The sequence below is a fragment of the Phyllobates terribilis genome, unplaced genomic scaffold, assembly GCF_046119375.1.
Source record: "Phyllobates terribilis strain yellow unplaced genomic scaffold, ASM4611937v1 Scaffold_5__5_contigs__length_657084704, whole genome shotgun sequence".
Lineage (NCBI taxonomy): Eukaryota > Metazoa > Chordata > Amphibia > Anura > Dendrobatidae > Phyllobates > Phyllobates terribilis.
Genome location: NW_027362765.1, coordinates 318,694,607 through 318,715,673, shown reverse-complemented (window position 1 = coordinate 318,715,673; position 21,067 = coordinate 318,694,607). Strand labels below are relative to the sequence as shown.

General features: G+C 41.4%; 1 protein-coding gene across 6 annotated transcripts in view; it reads left to right on the top strand.

Annotated features, from left to right (window-relative positions):
• Positions 1-17,043, top strand: part of LOC141273112 (uncharacterized) — a 68,093-nt gene extending 51,050 nt beyond the window's left edge. For all 6 annotated transcript variants that reach the window (XM_073684512.1, XM_073684511.1, XM_073684513.1 and 3 more), the window contains 5 exons: positions 3,651-3,724; positions 4,256-4,325; positions 4,647-4,711; positions 4,799-4,907; positions 15,361-17,043. In XM_073684512.1, coding sequence (XP_073540613.1) covers positions 3,651-3,724; positions 4,256-4,325; positions 4,647-4,711; positions 4,799-4,907; positions 15,361-16,172 — 1,130 coding nt within the window. In that variant the 3' untranslated portion in view covers positions 16,173-17,043. The remainder of the gene's footprint in view (positions 1-3,650; positions 3,725-4,255; positions 4,326-4,646; positions 4,712-4,798; positions 4,908-15,360) is intronic.
• Positions 17,044-21,067: the final 4,024 nt, after the last annotated feature.

The window sequence follows — 21,067 nt, the reverse complement described above, 5'->3', positions numbered from 1 at the left end:
AATCGCCTCATACTTTTTACCTTCAATATAAAATGGGACTTGGATCTATTGATAATTTCTTAGATCATTCATATCTATGTATACTATTTTAATTCTAAAGATATAGAAATGCTTCTCAATCTCTGTCATCGGGCCTATTTTACCTATGTTGTCTCCCAGATGTGATTGTTGTTAGGCAGTTCAGTTTGTGCAATTCATAGTGTAAGTTGCATTGCTTGTCTTGTTAGTCATTTTTTCTATGCTGCCGCACTCTGGCCGATATCCGTTGTTTATTGTACTTGTAATATTAAGTATTCATTATGGTCGTGTTTTCACTCCAGTTCATGGGTCTATTCCTCTCAGCAGCCATTATTCCTTCTCTTTCTTGCTGTGAGGAAGATGCACACGTGCTGACTTGCGAAAGCTTCAGTCTCTGACCACCTTTCCATTCGTTTCCACACCTTTTACCACCTCTTAATAACTTGTACGAATCAATTGTGTCAGCGACTTGGGTTCTAATAAACCAAGATTTGAACTGAAACAAGGCTGTGAATTACGTTCGAGTCTACAGAAGCTGGGCATAGGTGTTAATGGTCCTGTCTGCTTCACATCAAAGATACGAAGGTAGGAACCTCACAGCCCCTTATCACCCAGGATCACCTTCATTCGCCTTTTGTGGAGACAGAACATTACCCCCATTAGAAAACATAGGATGGGTATTTTCCCTACATCAAATTGTTTCAAGTGTAATGCCCCTGAGGCTGACCTGTACAGCTACATGTGGTCTTGCCCCAAAATAGTCTTTTTGGACAAAGATCCATGGTTTTATATCCAATCACCTGACCAGTTTCATCCCTTTAGTCCTACATGGGCCATTTTCGGATATCTGGATGCGGAAACATATCGATGCAATCCTGGTGTAAAGAAACTTTCACACATGGTAGCAGCAGGATCCAAAACAATTTTTCACACATGGCTTAGTCCACAATCCCATCCATGCAGATTGTTTTTGGAAAATGTGTCTTTTTGATTATGATGGACTGGGTGGAGGTGTCTCTTCTAAAGTAACAAAGAGTTCAAAATTTCTTTGACATTTGGGAGAGGTCTATAGAATTTTAACTCACCACATTCGTAAATCGTTGCATGATAGTTTTGGACCAACCGCATGGTTTCAACAAAGGCTGTTGATGGGAGATCCTCCTATAAGTTTTCCACTACAGGTTGTATCTGCGGGATGTAGACACAATGCCACACACCACAAGAATGAGTTCCTCTATTACAATATTATCTACTATTTCCTCTACAATCACTATAATTCTCCTTGATGGGGTAGAGGTGGAACCATGGGCAATTGTTATTGGTGCTCATTTGACGCCACTGTTAAAGTTTACTTTGTTGGTCATTAACCTATTGCATGGTAGTTTATATAACTTCATTGACTTATAAAGGTTATGTATGGAGTCAAACCAACCATTTACTACTCTTTGTCCTTTGTTTATATATCTTGCGTTTTTGTAATCAAAAAAATGTTAATAAAAACATTCTTTAAAAAAAAATGGTTGTGGTCCATAAGCTATCTTGATATTATTGTTTAAGCAATATTTATGAAATGGCATTAAATTGTTGATTGATTTCTTCCTTAACCCCTTACTGGCCTGGGGCGTATTAGTACGCCCCAGGCCATCACCCCCGGTTCAGTGAGGGCTCCGGCGGTGAGCCCGCACTGAATCGGGCACATGTCAGCTGATTCTTACAGCTGACATGTGCCCGCAACAGCCGAAGGTAGAATCGCGATCAACCCGCGGCTGTTAACATGTTAAATGCCGCTGTCAATCTCTGACAGCAACATTTAACATCGCTGCGCCGGAAGCGCGGCATTAGCCTCGCCCATCAGTGACCCTGTCACGTGATCGCGGGTCACCGATGGGTGGTCATGACAACCCTGGGTCTGCAGCAGACTCCAGTGGTTGTCATGTAAAGATGGCTATGAGCGCCACCTAGTGGTCGGTGCTCATAGCACGGGACCATTTCTGCTACATAGAGGTGATCTGCTCGTCCCCTATATGTAGCAGAGGCAATCGGACAGTTGCTGCTTCTAGTCTCCTATGGAGACTATTGAAGCATGCAAAAAGTAAAAAAAAAATGTTTTTAAAAAAATATAAAAGTTTAAATCACCCCCCTTTTGCCCCATTCAAAATAAAATAATAAAAAATAAACCCCACATACACATATTTGGTACCACCGCGTTCAGAATCGCCCGATCTATCAATATAAAAAAAGAATTAATCCGATCGGTAAACGGCGTAACGAGAAAAAAATTGCAAACGCCAGACTTAAAAAATTTTTTGTCGCCGCAACATTGCAATAAAATGCAATAATGGGAGATCAAAACATCGTATCTACCCCAATATGGTATCAATAAAAACGTCAGCCCGGCACGCAAAAAATTAAACCCTCACCCAGATCCCGAAAAATGGAGATGCTACGGGTCTCGGAAAATGGCGCCATTTTTTTTTTTTTAAGCAAACTTTGGATTTTTTTTTCACCACTTAAAAAAGAACCTATACATGTTTGGTGTCTACGAACTCGTAATGACCTGGAGAATAATAATAGGAGGTCAGTTTTAGCATTCAGTGAACGTGGAAAGAAAAAAAAACAACTGTGAAATTGCACTTTTTTTGCAATTTCACTGCACTTGGAATTTTTTTCCCGTTTTCCAGTACATGATATGGTAAAACTAGTAATGGCGTTGAAAAGTACAACTCGTCCCGCAAAAAATAAACCCTCACATGGCCATATTGACCAAAAAATAAAAACGCTATAGCTCTGGGAACAAGGGGAGCAAAAAACAAAAATGCAAAAACAGAAAATCCCAAGGTCGCTAAGGGGTTAAAAAAGCTTTCCTATTTTTTACAAGTCTAAATTAGGGTTATTTAGAGATATAGTTTGAACTTGTTGACCTGTGTCTTTTTTCAACCCATGTCACACAATGAAATGTCTCATGTGGGTTCTACTCTTAAGCCCTGCTCCTGTCTCAAGAACAGGACCTTCTCTTGCATCACCAGGAACTGAAAGGTGCCAAAGCATGGCTCTTGGGAAAACCTTTTTTTAAGTCATGTCTCTAGAGTAAATGAAATGAAATCTGTCACCAGGTTTTTCTGTGTAGTCTGAGAGCAGCATGATGAAACGTCTGAGACCCTGATTGTAGCAATGTCACTTTCTGGTCTGCATGCTGTCATTTGGATATAATGACTGTTTTCTCTGCTCCAGATCAAGTAGTGCTTAGAATGTGGAGCCCTGTATAACCCCGCCCACACCCTGCTAATCAGTGGTGGGGGCGGGGTTACACAAAGCAGTTGACTAGGAGGCACGAGACACCTAGTCCTCTGTTGATAATCTCCTTGTGATTAAACACTGATTTTATTGAAAGGACAACACATAGCATAGTAAGTGACACATCGCTGGAATCAGGGTCTCTGCCCCTACAACATGGTGCTCTCAGATTAAATAACAAAAACTTGCTGACAGATTCCCTTTCACTTTTTACCTTGCTGCAAAATGTAACTAACTTTATTGCTATGTCATGTGTTTTTGAGAAGCAATTTAACTCCCTGGGGTCAGTTCTATGTCATAATGCTTGAGTGTACTCAGTCAGTGTGTGTCTCCTACAGATGGGTACAGTAAGAAGAATGCACCAGAGAGATGTCCGCAGGAGGACTGTCGCAATGTTACACAAGATGATGAGGTAGATGAAACTTGGATAACTAGTTGTAGGTCTGAAAAAAATTCTTATTCAAGAATTGTAGCTGTAGAAAAGAAGACCTTGACCATACTCTCAAATATTATATATTAATCTACTGTGGCAAAGCAAAATTTCCAAAACGGGCCATGAGATTCTTAATTACCATTTTGATCAGATTGTATAAGCCAATTGTACACCATGGCAAACCTTTCAGTGGGTCCATGACTTGTGGGTGTCCCCCGCTGTCACGGTGCCCCAAAGCATCCAAACTGCCAGGCAAAGCTCCTCAGCTCTGGTCACACCACTGCACAGACACATCAACAATGGTCGCAATACAGCGCCAACACCTGCTGGCGTGGTAGATCAATTTACAGTATTTGGATGCGTGGCCCATGTTTTGTTTTTTTTCGTCTTTACAGCTGTGATATCTTAAGTATAATTTTTTTTAAAATGGGAAAATTTCCACTTAGAAAAAAACTAATTCAAGTTTATGCCTGCTTATTTTTTTTCTTGGTGTTTATGAACGTTTTAAAGGCTCTAAACCTTACATCTGATGAGAAGAATCGTCTGCATTCAACGGTGAAGGATGGTGTTATCCACACAGGTAGGTACTAAGTACATTAAGCATTTCTATAGTTTTCTCTTTGTGCCCCACACAGCCTGATACTTGCTCCATTAACCTTTAATATGTTGTGTGGTGTGCCCATTGGACCCCAAGTTTACGTCATATTTCCTCAAGTATGGAAGGTAGGTAACAATCTGTTTTGGTAGCTTCCTAGCTCAAGAACCCCTCCCTCCTCAGTGCATTGTAACTTGCATTACCAAGAAATGTTGCATATGAAAGATAGATATTTCAACAAGAAGGTTCCACGAGAGACTATAGGTATGCCCCTATACTTCCATTCTGTGTATTTTATTCCAACAGATGGATTGAATAGCAGAAGTAGAGTTGATTGTTCGGAAGATTACAGGTCCACAAAAGATTACCAGGTAGTTGTAAATGCTTGGGGTGTCTGTAACATCCGTGCCCTAATCAAATCCTCTTATTAATGGATTTAAATTCTGTGCCACATTTAGGCAGATTGCATAGAGGTTGGAACAGATGAGGCTACATCTCAGAGCGACAGCGAGGAAGAAATGTACCTGACAGCTGAACAAAGGGTTAAGGAAGAAGATGCCAATGAAGGTGAGAAGAACACAGGCTTGTATTTGTGCAAAAAAATATTTTATGCTTTGTAATAGTTTCTTACAAGACCGCAATGAAGAAAATTGGACAATTAATGATAGAAATGAGGGCTCATTCAGACGTCAGTGACTTTCTCATACAGGAAAATCTGTCCGAGTGTCATTAGTGTTTTTTTTTTTATACATGTATACACTGCTCAAAAAAATAAAGGGAACACTTAAACAACAGAATATAATTTCCAAGTAAATCAAACTTCTGTGAAATCAAACTGTCCACTTAGGAAGAAACACTGATTGACAATCAATTTCACATGCTGTTGTGCAAATGGAATAGACAATAGATGGAAATTATTGGCAATTATCAAGACACCCTCAATAAAGGAGTGGTTCTGCAGGTTGGGACCACAGACCACATCTCAGTACCAATGCTTTCTGGCTGATGTTTTGGTCACTTTTGAATGTTGGTTGTGCTTTCACACTCGTGGTAGCATGAGACAGACTCTACAACCCGCTGAAGTTGCTCAGGTAGTGCAGCTCATCCAGGATGGCACATCAATGCAAGCTGTGTAGTGTCCAGAGGCTGGAGGAGCTACCAGGAGACAGGCCAGTACACCAGGAGACGTGGACCCAGCAGCAGGACCGCTACCTCCGCCTTTGTGCAAGGAGGAACAGGAGGAGCACTGCCAGAGCCCTGCAAAATGTCCTCCAGCAGGCCACAAATGTGCATGTGTCTGCACAAACGGTTAGAAACCGACTCCATGAGGGTGGTATGAGGGCCCGACGTCCACAGATGGGGGTTGTGCTCACAGCCTAACACCGTGCAGGACGCTTGGCATTTGCCACAGAACACCAGGATTGGCAAAGTCGCCACTGGCGCCCTGTGCTCTTCACAGATGAAAGCAGGTTCACACTGAGCACATGTGACAGACATGACAGAGTCTGGAGACACGGTGGAAAGCGATCTGCTGCCTGCAACATCCTTCAGCGTGACCGGTTTGGCAGTGGGTCAGTAATGGTGTGGGGTGGAATTTCTTTGGAGGGCCGCACAGCCCTCCATGTGCTCGCTAGAGGTAGCCTGACTGCCATTAGGTACCGAGATGAGATCCTCAGACCCCTTGTGAGACCATATGCTGGTGCGGTTGGCCCTGGGTTCCTCCTAATGCAGGACAATGCCAGACCTCATGTGGCTTGAGTGTGTCAGCTGTTCCTACAAGTTGAAGGCATTGAAGCTATGGACTGGCCCGCCCGTTCCCCAGACCTGGATCCGATTGAGCACATCTGGGACATCATGTCTCGCTCCATCCACCAACGTCACGTTGCACCACAGACTGTCCAGGAGTTGGCAGATGTTTAGTCCAGGTCTGGGAGGAGATCCCACAGGAGACCATCCGCAACCTCATCAGGAGCATGCCCAGGCGTTGTAGGGAGGTCATACAGGCACGTGGAGGCCACACACAATACTGAACCTCATTTTGACTTGTTTTAAGGACATTACTAGGGTTGAGCGAGTATGTTCTGTCCGAGTATGTTTGAATCGCTCCCGTGTGCATGATTTGCAACTGTTTAACAGCTTTATTACATGTGAGGAATGTGTAAGAAATAGACATTCCTCACATGTAATAAAACTGTCAAACAGTTGCAAATCATGCACACGGGAGCGATTCAACCATATCACCGAGCAGCTGTAAATACTCGGAGCTCGGCCCGAGCATACTCGGTGAACGGGTTAATAGAACATACTCGCTCAACACTAGACATTACATCGAAGTTGGATCAGCCTGTCTTGTGTTTTTCCACTTTAATTTTGGGGGTGACTCCAAATCCAGGCCTTCATTGGTTAATAAATTTGATTTCCATTGATGATTTTTGTGTGATTTTGTTGTCAGCACATTCAACTTTGTACAGAACAAAGTGTTCAATGAGAATATTTCATTCATTCAGATCTAGGATGTGTTATTTGAGGGTTCCCTTTATTTTTTTGAGCAGTGTATTATGAGCTTAGTCAGAGTGTCAGTTTTTATCATCAGAGTTCGGTCACAGTTTCTTCAATCTTTTCCTATCTAGCAGTCCATGAAAAAAAGTCAGCAGTCTGATAGCATCCGACTGCTGTCCAATTTATTTTTTTCTTCTACAGACTTAGACTTGTGCTGGCGTATTTGATCTAACACTCTGATCAATGCTGGACATTCTCCACAATTTTCCACTGACCACTTTGTCTGTGAAAAACCATGGAAATGTTAATGGCCATTCATTATTTTAGCTATGAGTGCTATTCATGAAAAACACGATAGTATTCATATGCAAAAACGGACTTGTAAATGACTCCTTGCTGATACCACTCACAGAATTTAATTGGTTTCACACCTAAGGAAGACATATGCATTGTTGAGATGCCCATCTGTCCACATTTCCGTAGCCTATCTTGAATGCATGTCTTAATGATCACATGGGTGTAGAAATTGTGCTGGTCTTGTCACCAGCGACGTGGCAAGTAAAGGCTATATAACCCTTCCAACACTGTTATTAATTTTGGACTTTGTATGAAAAAAAAGGGGGAGAGCGCTCTCCGGCAAGTCACTGCTAATTCCAGCATCATACTGGTTAGCGCTCTCATTTATATTCAGGAACTTGAAGCCATAGTCCAGATGTCATTGCATTATGGTGGTCATAAACTTTTTATTTTTGTTCAAACGTGTTTATTGAAAATGTTTTAAATATTATATGGGGAGGGATACAGAACAAAGAAAAGGACATTTCGGGAAAGCATGGGGGGAACAAGGAACAATAAGGAAAGTATAAACCAGAGGAAAAGAGAAATGGGGAAATGAGGGGAGGGAGGTAAGTAAACTATTTTAATAGGGAGGGAAAAGAAAACGAGGAAAGAAAGGAACTACACTTATAAAGATAGGTGACGGAAAAGACAAGCGCACATTTATAATGTCACAACACAAAGATATACTACCATTATTAAACTAAAACATTACATAATTAAATATCCATATGCTGTAAAGAAAAGATAGGTTAGTACAATTAAACAAAAAGAAAATTTCTTACAATAATGCTTATGTGCCCTTGTCAGGTTTAAGATGTTTAAATGTCGACCCTGGGAGAGAGAAAGTTCAGTTCATTTGTATTATTAATCTTGATGAGGATCTTGAAAGTGAAAATCAAACCAATTAGTTCTCCAAATAATCCAGTTCTTGTAATCCAGTCGGAAATGTAAAGTTAAAATCCATTCAGTTGTTCAGTGTTGCTCTTTGCAAAGGGTTGCTTAAAGTGAAGAAAAATTGTAATCCACATTATTGCGCCATTAGAGAAAAAAGAACAGTCCGACCATAAAGTCCCAACACGCCATATGCAGTGAAAACCAAAGTATGTCTATTTATTACAGGTGACTGACAACAGTGGATAACAGAACAATGCCAAAAGAGTAAAACACATTTCAACCATCTAAAAATAGGGGCGCATGTCCGGGAGGTATGTAGAAATCATGAAGGGAAAAGCCAATCTCAAAGAAATCTGGCAAAAAATTCACATCACGTGTACATATGTATCATATGCCAAAACCATATATTTAGAGCAAGTACAATATATAAATGATATAATTGTGTAATGGATGATAGATGATAAATACTGCTACAATTGGATATATACAAATAAATAAATATAAATATATAAATATTAATACAGATGCAAATAGGGTAGATGCAATAGAGAAGTATGTAAAGTGCTAGTGCATATATACCTCCCAAAATGTGCAAAAAGAGCTATGTGGAGACCAAAATGCAGCAGCAAAATTAGTCAAATATTCATATTAGTAAAACAGGCTCAAAAATGAGGTAGGCTCAAAATGTAATATTTTAGGCTATGTGCCCACGATGCAGAAATGCTCTGGATTTTTCCTGATCGTTTCTGTATCTCCCTGGCAGAAAAAACGCATGCGGATTGTACATGCGGATTGTACATGCGGATTGTACATGTGGATTGTACATGCAGATTGTACATGTGTTTTCCTGCCAGGGACAAGCAGAAGTGAAGCGTTCTTCACATGCATTTCTGCATGCGGGTTGACAAGCGCTTTCCAAGAGATTTTTAACATCACTTGGAAAGTGCTTGACAACTTGGTCACACTATATAAATCCATGCAACCGGCATGTATTTATATAGTGTGACCGAAAGAATGGTTAAAAAAAAAATAAAAAATCTATACTTACCTTCTGATGGCCCCTGGAGTCTTGCTTCACTCCTACCTGGCTGCCGTCAGATTGCGGTACACTGCACTGAAGGACCTGCCGTCACATGACTATGACGTCAGTCCACCTCGATCTGCCAGCATGAGAGGATGAGTGCAGCAGGGGCCATCAGACGGTAAATATAACATTTATTTTTTATTTTATTCTTTTTTTTTTTTTTTTTTTTACAGTTTTCTATGGTACCCGGGTCCGGAGGAGAGTATCCTGTCCTCTAGACCTGGGTACCATCCACACATTAGAACGCATGGAATGTGCATCTACATATGCACGTTCCAAAGTCAATGGCGGCGAAAACGCAGATCTTCCGCAAAATAATTGTTAGTGGTGCGTTTTTTTCCGCAATGATAATCCGCAAGTGGAAATTTCCGCAGCATGTGCACAGCACATGCGGATTATCATTGGGGAACATTGCAGACCTTCTACCAAGCGTTTTTTAAGCTTTTCTGCAGCATTTTTGCCGCTGCGGAAACGCTTAAAAAACGCATCGTTGGCACACAGCCTAAGTGCTAACACACATCATTGGCATGTGACATAGACAATAGTATAGAGAGGACTAGAAATCAAATGGCTGTCTTGCCCGGGCTGCGCACCCATTGTTGTCAGTGACCTGTAATAAATAAACATACTTCGGTTTTCACTGCATTTGACCTGTTGGGACTTTATGGTCGGACTGTTCTTCTTTTTTCTCTCTTCGTTTTACCGACTGTCCTCGGGTTCTCACTAGTCCAGATTTCTGATTAGGGAATATTTATTTATAGACCACCAGGTTATGAAATTTCTCATATATATATTAACCATCCTCAGGAATCTATTTTTTGCTTACCCTTGTTTCATTATTCATTTTTGAGCCATTCAATAGACCAATAGGTTAAATTGTAGGTGAACACCTTGCATGAAAATCAGAAGAAAGAAAGGTTTGTAATCCACTTAGGTGCTGCACTTATGTTCTCTCTATGAAGTAAGACAGATATTAAATCTTTGCAAAAGATCTAGTCTTTTGTCACGGGATAAAACTGATACATTATGTTTCCATGGTAGAACTGTAGAGTAGCAGAAAATCTCCACTGGTATCCAGTTCCGGCTTTGGTTTATTCCCTTGTTCCCTTGTTATTTTCTGGAAAGCTTTCCTTGCTTGTAGTGTACGTCTAGAGTTTTTTCAGCGTTTTTTGCTCCAAATTTTCAGCTGCATTTTGCAGTACCAGCAAAATCTGAGATTCCAGGAATCTCATGCACATATCTTGGTTTTTTTTTTGTTCAGGATTTTGTGCTTTGCATGTTTTTTTGCAAAATAGAGCATGTCACTTCTTTCAGCGTTTTTTCACCCATTGGAAGCAGGGCTGTGGAGTCGGTGTATGTATATATATATATATATATCGGTGTCAATAGTGGCAAATATAAAAAAAACAAATTGGCATACTTATGAGAGTCTTCAAAAAAAGCACCAATTTAACCCCTTTACAACCTATGACGCGTTTGTGCACTGGGCTTTAAAAGCCTGTGCCATATTAGTACGTCATCGCGATCGCGCCCGCACACAGGCTGTGCGGGCGCGATCGACACCGGGTCTCAGCTGACACCCGGTGCTATGTGCAGGGAGCGGTCATGCACCGCTCCCGGCACATTAACCCCTGCAATGCTGCGATCGAAGTCGATCGCAGCATTGCGGTGGCTAAGGGGAGGTGATCGGTATACTCACCTCCTCTTCCGGCCTCCATTTCTGTCTGCCGCGGCTTCCAGGATGTTGCCATGACGACCCGATGTCGTCATGACAGCATCCGGGTCACCAGACAGCAGGAAGATTTTTTGGACATGCGCAGTGCATTTCCAAATTATCTTCTCCCTGTCCAGCGCTGACAGCCTGCACGGCACAGGGATGGTGCTCCATTCCTGTGCCATGCAGGCGATCAGAGAAAAAAAAGCTAAAGTCCCAGAGTGGGACAAAGTAAAAAAGTTAAAAAACTGTCAAAGTGAAAAAAATAAAATAAAATTGTAAAAATATTTAAAAAAAAAATAAAAAAAATAATCCACCAAAAATAAAAATATAATGTACCTATCAATAAATATTATGAAAAAAAAACCAAAACAATAAAAGTACACATATTTGGTATCGCCGCGTCCGGAACGACCTGACCTATAAAACTGTCCCACTAGTTAACCCCTTCAGTGAACACGGTAAAAAAAAATAATAAAAAACGAAGGAAAAAACAATGCTTTATCACCATACCGCCAAACAAAAAATGGAATAACACGCGATCAAAAAGACGAATATAAATAAAAATACTACCGCTGAAAACGTCATCTCGTCCCGCAAAAAACAAGCCGCCATACAGCTCCATCAGCCGAAAAATAAAAAAGTTATAGCCCTCAGAATAAAGCGATGCTAAAAAATAATTTTTTCTATAAAATAGTTTTTATTGTGTAAAAGCGCCAAAACATAGAAAAACGATATAAATGTGGTACAGCTGTAAACATACTGACCCAAAGAATGAAGCTGCCTTATCAATTTTACCACACGCGGAACAGAATAAAAAAAAAAAAAAAAAAAAAAACAGTTCCTGAATTGTTGGTTTTTGTTTATTCTGCCTCCCAAAAATCGGAATAAAAAGCGATCAAAAAATGTCACGTGCCTGAAAATGGCACCAATAAAAACATCAACTCATCCCGCAAAAAAAACAAGCCATCACATGACTGTCTGCCAAAATCTGGAAAAATTATATCTCTCAAAATATGGCGATGCAAAATCTAGACTTTACAAAAAATGCGTCTTTTAGTTGGGGACAGCTGTCAATCATAAAAACCCCATATGATTCTGGTATCGCTGTAATCGCACCTACCCAAATAATAAAGTCGTCTAATCACTTATACCGCACGAGGAACGACGTAAAAAAAAAACTCTCGGGTTAGGGTTGGGGTTAGGGTTGGGGTTGGGGCTAGGGTTGGGGTTAGGGTTGTCATGGGGTTGGGATTTTTTTCAAAAGTAAGAAAAAAAGATGGCGATATGGCGACTAGTGTTGAGCGCAAGTGCTCGCTACTTGAGTTTGCATTGGGTGCTCTGGTATGCATTGAGTATCGTGGGTATTTGAGTGACATGCTCGAGTCTCCGCCCCATATGCTTCGCGGCCTAAAAAACTTTACGGGGATTTCCTGCCATGCACGAGCGATCCCCGCATGGTTTTTTTGGGTGTCTAATAACCGTGAAACATGCGGGGCAGGGACTCGAGCATGTCACTCGAGCACACGCAGTACATGGTGCATACCCAAGTACCCGATGCAAACTCAAGTAGCGAGTACTTGCGCTCAAGACTAATGACAACTTATTCAATATGATGACCTAATGTTATCAAATTCTGTGTCGTACCTCTGGGTTTAAAATGTTCACTATACCCCTTGATAAAATCCCTGAGGGGTCTAGTTTCCAAAATGGGGTCACTTGTGGGGGAGCTCCAATGTTTAGGCACACAGGGGCTCTCCAAACGCAACATGGTGTCCGCTAACAATTTGAGCGGATTTTCCATTCAATTTGTTAGCGGACACCATGTTGCGTTTGGAGAGCCCCTGTGTGTCTAAACATTGGAGCTCCCCCACAAGTGACCCCATTTTGGAAACTAGACCCCCCAAGGCACCTATCTAGATGCATAGTGAGCACTTGGAACCCCCAGGTGCTTCAGAAATTGATTCGTAAAAATGAAAAAGTGAAAAAAAAAATACTTTTTCATTTTTACGGATTAATTTGTGAAGCACCTGGGGGTTCAAAATGCTCACCACCCATCTAGATAAGTTCCCAGGGGGGTCTAGTTTCCAAAATGGGGTCACTTGTGGGGGGTTTCCACTGTTTAGGCATATCAGGGGCTCTCCAAACACAACATGGCGTCCGCTAATTATTCAAGCAAATTTTACAATCAAAAAGTCAAATGGCTCCTTCCCTTCTGAGCCCTGCCGTGCGCCCAAACAGTGTTTTTTTCCCCACATATGGGGTATCTGCGTGCCCAGGGGAAATTGCACAACAAATTTTGGGGTTTATTTTTTCCTGTTACCCCTGCGAAAATAAAAAAAATTGGGTCTAAAGTAACATTTTTGTGAAAAAAGTTAAATGTTCATTTTTTTCTTCCACATTCCAAAAATTTCTGTGAAGCACCTGAAGGGTTAATAAAGTTCTTGAATGTGGTTTTGAGCACCTTGAGGGTGCAGTTTTTAGAATGGTGTCACTTTTGGGTATTTTCTGTCATAAAGACCCCTCAAAGTTACTTCAAATGTGATGTGGTCACTAAAAAAATGGTTTTGTAAATTTTGTTGGAAAAATGAGAAATCGCTGATCAACTTTTAACCCTTATAGCTTCCTAGCAAAAAAAAATTTTGGTTCCAAAATTGTGCTGATGTAAAGTAAACATGTGGGAAATGTTATTTATTAACTTTTTTGTGTGCCATATCTCTCTGATTTAAGGGCATAAAAATTCAAATTTTGAAAATTGCAAAATTTTCGCCAAATTTCCGTTTTTTTCACAAATAAACGCAAGTGATATCGAAGAAATTTTACCATAATCATGAAGTACAATATGTCACGAAAAAACAATCTCAGAATCAGGGGGATCCGTTGAAGCGTTCCAGAGTAATTACCTCATAAACTGACAGTGGTCAGAATTGTAAAAATTGGCCCGGTCATTAACATGCAAACCACCCTCGTGGGTAAAGGGGTTAAAAAATTTTGGCGCAAATCAATCCAGCTTCCAAGCTTGTTCACGTATTGCATTTTTACCACAGTTTTTTTTCCTCAACGGTAAAACGCATTGTTTTACAGTACCAATGAAGTGAATGAGATTTCTGAAATCTCGTGCACATGCTGCTTATTTTTTTCTTTCAGATTTTAACTTTCAAAGCATTTTTATGCTCGGAGACAGTGGGGCTGGTGCATACATCACATAGGAGACAGTGGGATGGTGCCTATGCATTTCCAGGGGCGGACATATCTTTGGTGCAACCTGTGCTGCCACACAGTGGTCCAAGAGGTGAGGGGGCCATTTCCACCTCCGAACCATGTGGAATTGCTCATTATGAGGAGCTATTGGACTGCAAAGGGCCCTTATATTGTTCTTGCAAAGGGATCCTTTTCTGTCAGTGGGGCTGGTGCATGTACATTACACAGGAGACACTGGGGCTGGTGCATGTATATTACACAGGAGACACTGGGGCTGGTGCATGTACATTATATTTTTAGACAGTAGGGCTGGTTTATATACTTTACATAAGAGACACTGCAGCTGCTGGTTTAATCATCAGAGAGTCTGGAGTGCAGAGCGTGCTAACTTCCTCCACAAAGAACTTCCTGGCACTGATCAGAGTCGGTATGTAATACTTCATTGTATGCGCTGCAGACTACTGTATACATTATATGAGACACCGGGAACCGGTGCATATACATTACATAGGAGACAGTAGGGCTGGTGCATATACATTACAATAGAGGCAGTGGAGCTGGTGCTTATACATTACATAGGAGACTGGGGCTGGTGCATATACAATTACATAGGAGACTGGGGCTGGTGCATATACAATTACATAGGAGACTGGGATTGGTGCATATACATTACAATGGAGACAGTACAGCTGGTGTATATATAATACATAGGAGACAGTGGGGCTGGTGCATATACATTGCATAGGAGACTGTGAGACATATACATTGCATAGGAGATAGCGGAGCTGGTGTATGTACATTGCATAGGAGACGGTGGGGCTGGTGTATATGCATTACAATGGAGACAGTCGGGCTGGTGTATATACATTACATAGGAGATGAAGGGGCTGGCTGGAGATTACATAGGAGTCAGTGGAGCTGATGCATACATCACATAAGAGACACTGCAGCGCCTGGCTTCACCATCAGAGGGTCGTGAGCGCAGAGTGTGCTAACTTTGCCCACAATGACCTTCCCGGCACTGATCAGAGTCGGGATGTAATACTTCATTGCAAGGGAGGGACTGTTTAACAACTTGACTGAAAAATGTGATACTGGCCAAGTGGCTGCATGTATACTGATGTCTAGTGGCCAAAGTGAAATATACTGATCTTTTTCTGTCCATTATCTTTTTTTTTTTTAAACTTTATTTTCCAGTGACTGATTACATACAGATCTGTTCACAATGTGAGAGGTTTTTGTAATATGTTTTCAGCATGTACTAAACACTACCTGTCTCCTCTTAACAGGTTATGAAGTCGGTTATGACTACAGCGAAAACTTGTATCTCTCTGCCACAACGTCTGGAGCTGCAAGCTTCAAATCAGCTTGTGACAATATCTCTGGGGTGTACAATGAGAATGTCATGGACGAAAAACAATTTATATGTACTGAGTGCGGGAAAAGTTTTAGTCTTTATTCTTACCTCACCAAACATCAGAGATCTCATTCAGGGGAGAAGCCATTTTCCTGCAACGAATGTGGCAAATGTTTTACCTATAAACCAAGCCTCATCAGCCATCAAAGGGTTCACACTGGGGAAAAGCCTTTCTCTTGCGTAGAATGTGGCAAACTGTTTTCCAGCAAATTTAATCTGAAAATGCATGAGAAAATCCATACAGGAGATAAGCCAGTAGTCTGCCCAGCCTGCGGGAAGTGTTTCAGCAATAATCCAGCTCTTGTGAAGCACTTGAGAATTCACACGGGAGAAAAACCTTTTTCCTGTCCAGAGTGTGGCAAGTTTTTCTCCAGCAAGTCCGGCCTTAATGCTCACCTCATAATCCACACTGGCGAGAAACCATATATGTGTGCCGAATGTGGGAAATCTTTTGCCAATCATTCCAACCTTATTTCACATCGGATCATCCACACAGGCGAGAAGCCGTATGTGTGCCCCGAGTGTGGCAAAGGCTTTGCTAACCAGTCCAACCTTGCTAAACACAAAGTTATTCATACAGAGGAAAAACCATTTCTGTGTATGGAGTGCGGAAAGTTTTTTACCCGCAAAGGAAGTCTTGATAAACATCGAATGAGGATCCATGAAAAGATGAAATTAGTATAATTCTAGTTCTAAATAGCAAAAAATAGCTCCATTGAAAATACACAGCCACCACTTATCTTTTACTTTAGCATTTCATTATTTTCTATGAGTTTTCAGATCACACAAAACACGTATAATAGGAAGTTATGGAAATTTAGTCCAGTGTTCCAAGTCCTTATTTTGGATGTAGGGTGTGGTATGTAAAGACAATTCATGGCGGGGCTTTGAAAATAACCATGCGTGAAAATGAGACATTTGGTCAGAGCAGTTGTCCCATTGCTCTGTAACAAGCAAGAGGAACATAGTTCTACAAGTGACGACTCCACTTCTTCAAGAAAGAAGACAGCAATGCAGGCTCGATGAGAAGATGCCTTCCTTTACTCTCCTCATCAACATCAGTAACTATGAGCGACTTTTTGGGAACAGCTATATTTTACTGATATATCCGTGTCAAAAGAAAACTTGTACCCACATGAAAAACAAAATCAAAGATTTTAAATCATGTACTAAAAACGCACCCCTTCATACCTACCTTTCACCAAGTTAACACATGATTGCCTGCAATCTGTTATTCTGGCAAACACTAAAACACAAGACCCAATTCGGGCTTTCAGTGGTTGAGGTTTGGAGACTTTACATACACATTGATAAGTGTATATGTGAGTAAAACTGGTAGGTTAGCTGCAGGATCTGTTACTTAAAATCATGCATACATTTACGTAGAGATTAAATGTAAAAATAACGAAAAATCCCTAGTCTTACTGAGACTTTGAGGACTGCTGGTTACCATCACTGTCTTCTATTAAAGATATTCCTTTTTATCCCCTGCTTTTGTAAAACTAAATTTTTATCATGCATTGCGTGTGTTCGTGAATAAATTATTAGAAAAACAGACTTAGGATGTTCTAATGTTCTCTGGCCAACTGGGCTGGATGGTGTGATATGTGGTGTAATATAGGGCTTGTATAATGGAAAATGGAAGGAAATGTATTTGTGTACGAATAAGGAAGAACACAGTTGCTACGAGGGCTGTGGAGTCTGAGTTGCTATAAAATGGACCGACTCCGAAAATATTAATACGTTGGGTACAGTAGTTCAATGCAGTTTGTGCTGTATGTTTTCAGAAGGATTTGGGAAAGTTATAAAATGTCTGTTCTATTTCTGATCTAAGGTTTTAGGCTTTTAGTTGAGATGAATCTGTGCTGCACTTTATGTACACGCTCAGTAGTGAGGCAGTGCTGTGGAGTCGGGAGTCAGGGAAATTGAGGAGTCTGAGGTTTGGCTTACCGACTCCACTAATCCACCTTCAATTGACTAAATCGTAGCAAGATATTTTTCAAAGTTCTGTTTATCAAAATAAGACTTCACCCGAGCATTAAAGAACTTATGCCACAGAATAGTTTTACTACTTTTCTGTAATACACTGTGGACTTTGTTGCCCCAAAATGTGCAGCACTGTGTGAACATACCCTTACTGTTCTAGCCACCTTTACTGTGTGTTTCCAACAAATGTTCAGCTGATCTGTTGAATCTTTAAGTATTAGAATGCTATAGTTGATACATTCCATTATTCTATTTAATTCCAAAGGGGATCAGTCATATGACATTGGTATCTGATCTGCAGGCAGGATGTTATGGAGCAGGAAGAGCTGATCAGATTGATAGACACTTTTGTGGGAAAAGTTTCATTTTGCATTTTAATAATTGATATCCCTGGTGTTTGTATGTATATCCAGTAGGTGGTCCTATTGTGATTGACAGTCTTCCCTGTACGACTCTGCATGCAGAGATGGCTGTCAGTCATTAGTAGGACCACCCACTGGACTTGTGTCCATGCAAATTCCAGGGATTTCAAGAAATAAAATGCAACGTTTACTGAAACTTTTGTAAGAAACTTAATTTATGGTTCTGCTCAGCTAATTCCCTATACCATGCTGTCCATAGATTGGACTGCATGTACAAGGTGTAAAAACGCGCCCCCCCCCCCCCAACTCTGTTTTTATTTTCCGAAATTAGGTTTTAATTTTATTTCTATCTTGCCTGAACTGCTTTTAACAGCTGTAAGGAATATGCTTTACAGTAGCCACATGAACCATAGCCAGCAAAGCAGTCGGCCATCTATTATGAGGTAATTCTTCAGTAGGGGGTGGCCGGGAGCTTTCTGTCGCTGACTGATAGGTGGATCCTGTATTATATACTGTATTTAGAGATGTTGTCATTGTAATGATGAGATGACTACTGAAGGGTGATCTCTACAGTACAGAAAGTATAAGCCGAATATTAAGTTAGAGGGCCTGAGTAAAATTTTCAGGATTTTTTGTGTCCCCTTCCCGATACCCTATATGATGTTTGTGTTAGGAAATACTTCCTCTAAATTGAAGTACATGAACGTCATGGTAATTTCTGTGTCCTTAACAATTACCACGGGAGCTCGCCTTACCTGACAGCCGAGCACACTGTTCAAGAGCCAGGGTCGTCACCAGTCCTGGCTGCTTAACCACTTAGGTCCATTATCTTTAATAGTTTGGATCAGGTCTCGTTTCCAGTCAGACACAAATCATTCATCACCCTCATTTTGTGGGGGAAAACATGGAAGGTAACCGGTGATGGTCTTGTATACTGTCCTTCCATTGTATGTGTTCTCTCCAGGCGGTGTGGTAAAACTGTCTCCCCAGCAACTGCACACTTTCCATGGGTAAACATAGATGTGATGAACCCCACTGCTGCTAACTGTACCTATAGCAACCAGAGTCCAAACAAGGGCTTTTATGACTGCCAACTACAATGGCCTCTTAGGTCCCGAAAAAGAGAGGGGACAAAGCCAGTTCATTGTAACTGCTTGTTTCCATCCGGAGCATGGAGCAAATGTCACTGCCAGAGACGATAACAATCAGGAGATCCAGCTCAACGGGGTAAAAAATCTTCAGCTTTATGGGCGTATCATAAGTAAGAGTGCAGAGCGCACCAAAACTACATTCATGTTTTAATTTATGGACTGCAGATCAGGGCTGTGGAGTCATTAAGCCAAACCTCCGACTCCTCAATTTCCCTGACTCCGACTCCACAGCACTGCCTCACTGCTGAGCGTGTACATAAAGTGAAGCACAGATTCACCTCAACTAAAAGCCCAGATCCTTAGAGCAGGAACAGAACAGACATTTATAGGACATTTCATAACTTTCCCAAATCCTTCTGAAAACATTTACAGCACATCCTGCATTGTACTACTGTACCCAGTTTATTACCGTAGTTTTCCGACCATAAAGCGCAGTCCCTTCCTGTCCCCCACATTTGTGAGGAAAATGGGGGGTGCGTCTTATGGTCCGAATACAGGCTTACTGGAGAGTTGCGATGGTGGTGGAGCGGGATCGCAAGGAAGCAGGGTCCCTCCATCTGGAAGCCGGCATCTGCAGAAGCTGTGCGATGCGGTGGGCCCAGTATCGGCGATCTGGCAGAGTTTTCCCGGCGGCTGCATTAGCAGACTGGCAACTGTGCATGTGCTGCCTCCGACGGCCATCTTCCTGAAGCCATGGGCCTCGGAAATGGACGCCGAGATCCCAGTCTGCACTTGCGCTGGCTCGGGCGGCCATTTTCCTGTGGACCACGGCTTCTGCACTGCGCTCTGCTTCACCGCTGACACCGGGCCCACAGCATCTAACCGCTACTGCCACCGCTTGGTTCCTGAGGGAGAGACCCTGCTTCCTGCTATGCCGCTCCACCACCACCGCAACGCCCTGCTGCTGGGGCACCGCCTTCCCCCAACCAGGGCCCTCTGCAATGCTTCACTTCTGCTGGCTTCCTGAGGGACCCTGCCTCCTGTGACCCCCCACTACACAGGTAATAGATCTATTAGGACTATAAGACGGAACCCCATCTAAAAAAAAATATATATTTTTTCCCATTTTCCACCCCAAAATTTGGGTTGCGTCTTCTAGTCCAAAAAATACGGTATTTATTTTCGGAGTTGATCCATTTTATACCAACACCGGCCCCATGACTCCAACTCCATAGCCCTGAACATGGAAGATTATTTTAACAATGCACCAGTAAAGCATAAGATTTTTTACTCCATTGAGCTGGATCTCCTGACTGTTTACCTATTACGTTCTGCCATAAGCAGGGTCTAATGGGCCGTGTGACAATTTGAAATAGACGGGTGTAATCTGCAGTATATAAGTATTACAGTGAATCATTCCAATGATCATATGGATGTTTGAAGAGTGGCCATTGCTTTAATTTATTTTCATAAATCAATAGTGTACATGCAATATATCTTATTAGAGAAATCTGGTCTTTTCTCCTCCAGAACTGATAAGTTATTCTCAATTCATGGATAAAATGTGTTTTCATTGAATACAGACACTTCCATTAGTGAGATAGGTGACAGATGGTGCTCATAACGTTCTATGGAGAACTGTAACTGTAGTTTCTGGAGGACTTGCAGCAAAATGTCTATGCCTCTTCCTCCCCCTCCGTAGATCTTTAAAAGCACCAACTGCCATTTCCTATCTCTGTATTGGGGAAATCTGTCTTCACTGAATACAGGTTTTGCCTATGAATTGAGAGCGAGAGAACAATCCAGGAGGTGAAAGAAGCAGATTTCTCTGATATATTACAAAGTTGCTGATTTTCAGGTGTACTATTTGATTTATGAAATAAAAATGAAAACGGCGCTTACTCTTAACACCTTCTTGACATTAGCCGAGCATTTATGTCGTATATTTAGTCATTCTGCAACAAAATGAGATGTCTACATCATTTCAGTGATCTTCACAGTAGCTCAGGTAATGAGGACAAGGTGGCTTCTATCACTCTGTGATGCTGATAGAATAAGTGCACGCTGGTCGCTGTAAAAAGGGATGGGTGCTTGAAATTAGTATTTAATTCTGTTAACCAGGGATACTTCCAAAGAAACT